At 40.5% G+C, this 10,088-nt stretch overlaps 1 protein-coding gene across 2 annotated transcripts in view; it reads right to left on the bottom strand.

Annotated features, from left to right (window-relative positions):
* Positions 1-5,101: 5,101 nt before the first annotated feature.
* CLDN11 (claudin 11) overlaps positions 5,102-10,088 on the bottom strand; it is an 18,348-nt gene continuing 13,361 nt past the window's right edge. For both annotated transcript variants that reach the window (XM_017501968.1, XM_037729028.1), the window contains exon 3: positions 5,102-6,804. In XM_017501968.1, the coding sequence (XP_017357457.1) occupies positions 6,572-6,804 (233 nt within the window). In that variant the 3' untranslated portion in view covers positions 5,102-6,571. The remainder of the gene's footprint in view (positions 6,805-10,088) is intronic.

The raw sequence follows: 10,088 nt of genomic DNA on the forward strand, positions 1-10,088 counted from the left end.
CTATCAACAAAACAGAAAACATTAAATATTTCAAATAATTTTAAAAGAACAGCATATTAAATTGGTATACTGCATTCTGTTATTACTGCTGGAGAAACTAGGCACCCTTCCAAAAAAAAAACCTGTTTTTAAAATGCTGCGTGGAATATATGATTCAGCAACTACTTTCTAAGAATTTTTCTTAAAAAGATCATCATGTACATGTGCAAAAATTTCCCTATACAGATGTTCATGGCAAAATTACTTAGAAGAAATTTAAAAGAAACCAAAATAACTAACGTATTCTCAGGAAGAGTAGATTATGGTATGTCCAAACTATAGAATATTATGCAGATAGTAAAGATCTTATCATAGAAAAACCACTTAATGACATAAGAAAATTATGTTTTTTTTTTAAAGCAGGGACAAAATTATACGTAAAGTATGTTAGAGTTTTTGTTTTAAAATAAAATGATGGCTAAACATATACACAAAAGAAATTAATAATGAAATGATGGGTAATTTTTTATTTAATTTTGTATTTTTCCACAGTTCAAATTTTCTATAATAAATACATATTACTCAATAGTTCTGTGATTTAAGCCAGTTTGAAAATGTCTCTTTATATTAATTTCCTTACCTGTAAGATGAAAATATCAATAGCCCCTAATTCATAACAGTTGTTGTGAGATTAAGTATGTCAATATATATAAAATACTAGGACTGTGTCTTGCAAAGAATAAGCTTTCAATAAACATGAGTCATTATATTATTATTACTATTACAATCAGAAAAAAATGACCTTTAAAAACTAAATCTAGCCAGGCGCGATGGCTCATGCCTGTAATCCCAGCACTTTGGGAGGCCAAGGTGGGCAGATCACGAGGTCAAGAGATCGAGACCATCCTGGCCAACGTGGTGAAACCCCGTCTCTACTAAAAATACAAAAATTAGCTGGGTGTGGTGGCATGCGCCTCTGGTCCCAGCTACTCAGGAGGCTGAGGTGGAAGAATTGCTCGAACCCAGGAGGCGGAGGTTGAAGTGAGCAGAGACCATGCCACTGCACTCCAGCCTGCCAAGAGAGCAAGACTCTGTCTCCAAAAAACAAAAACTAAATCTTCCAGGAAACTTCTAGAAGCTAGATTAGTGACATCAACAAGTATATGAGTTCAAAAGAGGATGGTCCCACACACCAACCTGGTAGCATAATTTGATATATAAGCCGGTTGTACTGACTGCTCTCTAAGCCTAGGAACCAGGCTAAAACGTAAGGAAGCACCCCTTTCTTTGCCAGCCACCAAGACCCTCAGACTCAGGACAAGGGGACCAGTGCACACACAGCTGCAAGAGACTGCAGCTAGCACAGCTCTTTTCCCTCAGTCACCCCATGTACTCCCAGCTCTCCCCATCTTCCCTCATTGAAACTTGTTCTCAGGGAGAGGAGGAATAGAGCCATTCTGAGTTAGGGTGACAAGGACTGATATAGCTTAATGTACGCTTCTCCAAGAGCTGAGCAGTGGCGGGCTGGTAAGCGTTTAGCAACAGGCTGGAAGGTGGAGGTGGGGGAGAAATGCCTGATCTGCAGTGTTTGGTGATTTCTGTGGAATGACTATCCCACCATGGCCGCTATCAAGCTCCCAACTTGACATCAACCAGCTCGCAAAATTCCTGAAAAATGTAGCAATCAGCTTTCATGAGCCAGTACTTAGCTCAAATGTACCACTGGGTATTCATGTTTAAATAAGGAACAAAACCTTGAAGACAAAAGAATGATTCTACACCAGAATTATTGACCAGTGAGGCTCCAGAATTATTTTTGAAGGATGAAGAACCACCCCCAGTGTCTTCCACAAAAAGAGGCACCACTCACGATGTCTGGGCACAAAGCCAGCCTGTGCTTCAACAGGAGGTAGATTCCAGAGTCTGTTTACTCAGGGTGTGAGTCTGGGACCATCAGCATCCCTTGACAGCTGGTCAGAAATGCCAAGGCCCTATCACACACTTGCTGAATCAGAATGCGCATTTTAACAAGATCCCCAAGTGATCTGTACCAACGCTGCAGTTTGAGAAGCATAGCTATAGAATTCAACATAAGAGAACTAGAGATACAACCATTTTAATTCAAGAAAGCCCCCCACTTTGACGATCAGGTGATCTTTTATATTTGGAAGGTGATCTTTTCTATTTGTATTTTTGTATTTGGAAGCAATTCATACCTTCCACAATCCTCTAGAAATGGCTTCACATTTCCACGTTTTCCATTTCAACAATGGGGCATGGAGCAGTGACAAGTCCCTCCATCTCCACTCCCTCCCCCAGCCATGGGGCCACAAAGCCAGGTCTCTAAGATTCTGCATGAGGTAGAGAAATATAGATTCCTCAAGAGCTGCTATTCAAGCCATAAGCAGCATGTGCCAATGTTCTACCCACAATCCTGGTTCAGTCTCCATTAAGACGCACATCTGGCTGTCACACACTCTTTTGTGGGGACATCTCAATGGTAGCACTGATGCTGCCTCTCTTCGAGGCCAGCCCCACAGTGGCCTCCCTGTCCTCTCAGCATGTGATGTCATGAGCATGAATGTCCTGCCAAACATTTAAGATGCTGCAGTTCACATTGTGTACATTGTATAGAGAAACACTGACACGAAGATTTCTTTTTAATTAAAAAAAAAAAAAAACAGGGCAAGATACAACCAAACCTTGTTCTATTGTTACCCCAAACCACCGATTCAGCACAAATATGTATCTTGTATTCTTTAAGCACACAATCTTCTCTTTTTTATTACTGTCATTGTAACTAACATCCCTAGATTCAGAGATACCCTTGAAACATTCTTTTCTCTCCAATTTGGATTCTATCAAATTCTTGGAAAGCATGAACCGGACTGGTTCATTTTCAAACCAAAAATTTCCTGCATGATGTCTCTTCAGAACAGGATAAAGAGAGAGGGCGAAGCATAGTGTGGCTCTCGAAATCATCTCATCTCCAATGACCATCAGAGAGGAGTCAGGGAGGACATGAGCTGCACTTACAGAAAGGCATGAGAAAGAAGTTCTTTTGTTTGCTGTTTCTCAAAATGTGTGGGGAGCACCTTATAAGAATCTCTGAGGGTTCACAACAACGCAGATTCTTGGCTTCCCACCCTAATGAAGGGAGTGGAGCTCAAGTTTACTTGATTACCTAGCCATAATTTTTTTTTCTTTTTTTTTTCTTTTTTTTTTTTTCTGTAGAGACAAAGTCTTGCTATGTTGCCCAGGCTGTTCTCAAACTCCTGGGTGCTAGCGATCTGCCCACCTCAGCCTCCCAAAGTGCTGGGATTACAGGTGTGAGTCACTCTGTTGCCCAGGCTGGAGTGCAGTGGCGCAATCTCGACTCACTGCAATCTCTGCCTCCCGGGTTCAAGCAATTCTCCTGCCTCAGCCTCCCGAGTAGCTGGGACTACAGGCACACACCACCACGCCTGGTTAATTTCTTTTGTATTTTAGTAGAGATGGGGTTTCTTGCCCAGGTTGGTCTCAAACTCCTGAGCTCAGGCAATCCACCCACTTCAGCCTCCCAAAATGCTAGGATTACCGATGTGAGCCACTGTGCCCAGCCCTAGCTATGATTCTTAAATTGGAGAATTCAGGCTTTAGAGTTACATAGACTTAAATCCCTTTTCATTTACATAGTGGCTATATGATCTTGACAACCTAAACTCTCCACATACTATTTTTCTCATCTATAAAATGGGGATCATGGGGAGGATTAAATGTATGAAGCTCCTAATACAAACAGGTCTCAATAGCAAGAATTCCCTTTGCCCTGTTACTTAGGCAGAGTACTTTAAGTCTGCCATTTTACATGTGATTGGGGGTCACTGTCTTCACCTAGGTGAAGATTTATTATAATTCTTCAATAAATTATAATTACCAAGTTCTCAGGGGACTCTAATGAGAACAGATAAGATCATCAAGACTGAATTCCTCTTGAGGGTTACTGAAACAGAACCTGTTGTTCCACAGCATCTGTCTCAGTGGAACAGAACTGAACAGTCCAATTCAAAAGCTGTCCAATCCAAAAGCCTCCAGTCACATGTGGCTACTGAACACTTGAAACGTGGCTGGTATAAATTGAGATGTGCTGCAAGAGTACCCTGACAAGATTTTATGAGATAGGGAGGGTCCTCCAATGTAGTCACATGACTTTTATCCTTATAAAAACTATATTATAGCTAAGCAAATATTTTAGTTAACATAAAAATTGTCTTCTATGGTCTGGCGCTGCGGCTCACACCTATAATCCCAGCACTTTGGGAAGCCGATGCAGGAGGATCACTAAGGCCAGGAGTTCCACACCAGCCCAGCCAACACCAACATGGCAAAACCCTGTCTCTACTAAAAATACAAAAATTAGCCAGGTCTGCTGGCATGCACCTGTAGTCCCAGCTACTTGGGAGGCTGAGGCACAAGAATTGCTTGAACCCAAGGGGTGGAGGTTGCAGTGAGCCAAGATCACACCACTGCTCTCCAGCCTGGATGACAGAGCAAGACTCTAAGTCAAAAAAACAAACAAAAAAAAAGTGTCTTTTATAAGCAATTTAGAAATAGTTTCCACCAGGCTATAATGAAAACTACACAAATTTCTGCAAAATGACTAGCCCAAATTGGTATTTCCAAAGAGGAAATGTTTGCCAATTATTACAGTATCAGCTAATACAATTAGAATTTTATTTGGAAGAAGTCTGACAAAATAGATTGTAACATGTTTTCTTAGACCGGCCCATAACTTGACAGAGTTTCTGGAAAAGAAAATGAATAAAAACCAACTCAATGTGTCTTTGTCCAAAATGTCCAAAAATCTACATGTTTGAATGAAATGCATTTAGGTATTATTACTTAAAGATCCAATAAAATAGGTTTCTTTAATTCTCCTTTTATACCTAGCCAATCAATTCCTTTACTAAGTGTTCAAAGTAGATAAAGGACATTAACTACATAATACCAAGAACTTTGTTTCTGATTGCTGCCCATTGATCGCTGAATTAAAGATGCCATAAAGCCACCCCACTTAAGAAACCTAGAGAGCATCAAGGTTATGTTTACATGACCACAAACTACCACCACGATACAGTGAATAAAATATAACTTTTTAATTATCCAAGGCAATGCAGAATCACTTGTTCTTAGATCACTGATCAGGTTCCCTATAAATTACCAGTAGAGATTAATGAGATTTTTTTAAATCAATAATGATACATCTGGATACAACAGGAGATTAAAGGCCAGTTTTGCAGACAGTCTGTTATTTTATTGCACAGATTTCACTTAAAGAATAAAATGCACCATCAGTATTTGGAGAGTTTGGGGTCTCAGATACTGATATACCATCAGTGTTTACACCCGTAAAGCCAAATTCAACAGTACAATTTATGTTAAACAACATGGCTAACAATGCAAATAGAGAGAAAAGTGGGGGAAAGCTTTAAAAATGTGTTAGTTTGAAGCATATGAAGACGTATGATTAAAAACTGCATCATACAAACCTGAAATCAAAAATGTGGTGTGGAACATCAGTTAAAGTTATACTCACTTGTACTGTTATTTATTGCATAAAGTCTACGTGGTTCATTTCCTTCATATTGATGAATTGAGGATTTCAGGAAAACCATGGTTATAAAAATGATCGATCTTGAAAAAGTATGTACAGATAAATGTAAAATCACAAACTAAAAAATATCCCTATCCCTGGCCCTCAACTTACAAAAGGGAAACTTTCCTGAGGAAAGAAAGTTCCACTATTCCCCTCCCTCCCCCGTCCCATGTCCCCATTGCCATCTTTTTCTGTCTCTTACAAGTAAATGACCTTAGAACCGGAGAGTAGGGAGAAAACAAAAGGCATCTTTATGAGGCTCCCATTGTCATCTGTTATCAGTTTGAAAAGTGTCTTGGCCGGGTGCGGTGGCTCACTTCTACAATCCCAACACTTTGGGAGGCCGAGGCAGAGGACACCTTGAATCCAGGAGTTCAAGATCAACCTGGGCAACATAGGGAGCCCTCCTCTCTACAAAAACACTTAAAAATTAGCTGAATGTCATGGTGGATGCCTGCAGTCCCAGCTACTTAGGAGGCTGAGGCACGAGGATCACTTGAGCCACGAGGTTGAGGCTACAGTGAGTCAAGGTCACACCACTGCACTCCAGTCTAAGCAACAGAGTGAGACCCTGTTTAAAAAAAAAGAAGTGTCCTGTATTTCTCTTCCCCACCCCCACCTAACTCAGTGATGTTTGCAAGACATTTGAAATTTAAAGAAACAAAATATATATATTTTTTAATAAACAGCAAATGAATGGCCAAGAAAAGAGCTAACAGTGGGCAACACCATGAGAAAAATGTATGGGCATTATCTGAGCTAGAGATTTCTTCTAAGGCAACCAAAAGATGGGGGAGAGGGGGAGAAGTTAAGACTACAAAATGCCAGACAGAATGCTTTTCTAGACCTTTGGCTTTAGAGCCTGGCAGAGGAGTGGGCTTCCCCTGACTGCAACAAGCAAACCTAGGGCCCTGAGCCCAGCATCACAGCACCTCTGTGGGCAGCCGAGCAGCCCTCTTATACGTGGGCACTCTTGGCATGAGTCGGGGAGCTGGAGCCCGAAGAGTAGTAGAAAGGGTTTTCACCAAAGGCCTGGGCATCTCCAGCGCAGCAGAGAATGACACAGCCGCCCACGAGGCACAGCACAGCACCGATCCAGCCTGCATACAGGGAGTAGCCAAAGCTCACGATGGTGGTCTCACGGTGGGCACACACAGGGAACCAGATGGTGGCAACAATGGCGCAGAGAGCTGGAGAGACATGGAGAGGCCGTGACTGGGGACACCCATCACACACCAAGCACGTGGGCAGGCCCACTCACTCCACATACACACACTTGTGGCTTCCAACTGGCTCCAAAAAGCTCCATACTCACAGCTCTGCTCCCTCAACACTGAACCAAAGTATAGCAGGTTCTGTAGAAGAACCTGACTGCTGAGTTCTTATTTTTTTCAGCAAGTGGAAGAAACAAAATAATTCCAACATAAAAACCTAGAAATAAACCATTTAAGTCCAAAAACATTCATCTGTATTTACTTGTATATCAATACCTTATATCCATAGTTATAATTCTATTAATATACTTACCTAATTGCATTATAATTATTGCTTTACATGTCTATTTATCATTCTAAGCTCTCAGTTCCTTGAAGGTAGGGGCCATGCCTTATTTATGCCTACCTTGGTACCAGGCAAATAGTATGTGTTCAATGTAGACCAGTTGAATGACTGAATGATCTAAGCTATTCAAAAATGAGAAAGAAGATGGCAGCCACCTCAATTTTCCACTCTATTTTCTGTTTGTTCAATTCACATTACAAAGATCTGGAGAAAGTATGAAATTTCTCTTGGTGTGGGGAATGTTGCTAGAAGGAAACGGAATACCAGATAAGGCTTCAAGTTTGTATTATGCTGTTCACAATCACAAAATCCCAACACCCAAATGAACAGTCTTTGGAGTAAAAGAACTCGCCCATTCAAGGCTCAAAATGGTAGAACTTTACTTATGGTCTTGCACCAATTAATCTAATCTTCATTTTGGTTTCGATATTATGGAGTAAACAGCTTATATATCATTTAGTTTTTCACCTCTTTATAAGCAAAGTAACAAAGCATGGGCAGGCAAGAGCCTATAAAGACTTTTTTTTATTTTTTTCAAACCTCTAGACCACCACTGTCAAATAAAGTAGCCACAAGTTATGTAAGACCACTGACCATTTGTCAAGAGGCTAGTGAGATGAAGAACTGAGTTTTGAATTTTCCTTAATTTTAATTTTAATGGCCACATGTAGCTAGTGGCTACTATACTGAACAACGCAGCTTTAGACAAAGTAACTCCAAACCTCTTTAAGTTGAGACGGCCCATTAAAGTTGGCAGACATCAAAATAATAATAATAACAACAACAATTAGGTTTCCAATTATTAACCATAAAAGCCATCAACAAATTCAAGACAGAATACCGCATTGCCAGTCTGATGTTTGCCACCCAGGGTACTCTTCATCACCACTTTCAACTCAGCAAGCTTTTTTCTGATTTCTACTCATGGTGAGTGATTTTCTAACTCACTCTCTATGCCCACAGGGAAGAAATATAATTTCACATAAGCAATCAAGTCCAACAGCCTTGTATATTAGTTCTAAATGGAAAAAAAGATTGGTCTTATCCATTCTGAAAGACCTTTTAACCGATCTCATTGCATTTGGGTTGCTTGTAACATAGATTTTTATTGACAATAGGTTAAGCCCACCCCCACAAGCTGGGTATAGATATACATAAAAAGATATTATTTCTATCCTTAAAAAGAATAGATCTCAGGAGGAAATGAGAAGGAAGAGAGTTAATTTGAAAAGCTATGAATTGCCCAGATTGGCTTTTTAACAGCCCAAATTCACTCCATTAGTTATTTATAGGTTATCTAAGAAGCTAAAATTGGCCGCACACAGTGGCCCACACCTGTAATCCCAGTACTTTGGGAGGCCAAGGTGGGTGGATCACCTGAGGTCAGGAGTTCAAGACCAGCCTGGCCAACACAGCAAAACCCAGTCTCTACTAAAAATTACAAAAATTAGCCAGGGATGGACATTGGGCGACTGTAATCCCAGCTACTCAGGAAGTTGAGGCAGGGAGAACTCCTAAAACCCAGAAGGCAGAGGCTTCAGTGAGCCAAGATCGTGCCACTGCACTCCAGCCTGGGTGACAGAGCAAGACTCTGTCTCAAAAAAAAAAAAAACTAAAATCTATCCATATGCTAATACTTCCTTTTTCTTAAAAAGTAAGCACAGTCATTACAGCTTCTATAATATTTTCATAAGAAATACCAGGAGAAGATATATTTTCCTTCTGTAACTAGAATGTTCAAGAAAAGCAGTGTGCACCTGAAACCTCCCTTTCTAGCCCAGGACTTTGAAAACCTCGGATGCAGGGGAAAGTCTTTTTCTTTCTCTTCTTCTGGCATGGATTCCAAATCAGGCACTTTTGGAGAATTGCTTAGCTATTATCAGAGTCTCTACCTGCAGCAAGATACCGAGAAAAACCTTTTGCTCTGTCAGGACAGGGGACTGAAATCCTCTTCTAGAGTGTTTCAGCCAGATAGAGCTGTGTAGATTTTCCATAGCGATATACAATCTGCTTACACAGCTCTAAACCTCAGAAGTGGGCATTCGTTCTGCTTTAGGCAAAAACAGCAGGCCAGCAAGGGTTTCCCAACACCCAGGCTTGTTTAGAGGAAAAAGAAGGGTAGTGAAAAGCTGAATTCTGCAGGGAAAAATATTTAATTCCAAAACAACTGATATGGTTCAATCTAACCAATCTTTCCTACAAGCAATTAACTGGTTTCAAAACAACGACGTGTTCAAATCAAGATTTATATTTTTCAACTATACTTTGTATTTACGCATACAGCACATGTGCACACACATGCAGGAAAGCATTCCCCACATCCACTGGAAACCTAACTTTCATTATTTTATAGAATAAGACAAGAAACTGCCTCTAAATTCATTTGATTGTTCCCTTAAGCAAATAATAAAACAAGAATATCTTCACACAGGGAAATAATCAGGCTCAATATCCCAAAAGTAACTATCAGTCTTGCTTTTGAGTATTTTAGGGATTTTGCTAGATTTTATTACAATATAATTCATTAGAAAAAGGGAAAAATCAAGCTGGGCATGATGGCTCATGCCTATAATCTCAGAGCTTTGGGAGGCCAATGCAGGTGGATCACGAGGTCAGGAATTCGAGACCAGCCTGGCCAACATGGTGAAACCCTGTCTCTACTAAAAATACAAAAAATTAGCTGGGCATGGCAGTGCATGCCTGTAGTCCCAGCTACATGGGAGGCTGAGGCTGGAGAATTGCTTGAACCCAGCAGGCAGAGGTTGCAGTGAGCCAAAACTGCACCACTGCACTCCAGCCTGGACAACAGAGCAAGACTCCATCTCAAAAACAAAAAAGGAAAGAAAGAAAAGAAAGAGAGAGAGAAAGAAAAAAAGAAGGAAAAAAAGAAAAGAGAAAGAAGAAAGAAAAAAAG

This window comes from Cebus imitator, unplaced genomic scaffold (genome assembly GCF_001604975.1).
Source record: "Cebus imitator isolate Cc_AM_T3 unplaced genomic scaffold, Cebus_imitator-1.0 Scaffold287, whole genome shotgun sequence".
NCBI classification, from domain to species: Eukaryota; Metazoa; Chordata; class Mammalia; order Primates; family Cebidae; genus Cebus; species Cebus imitator.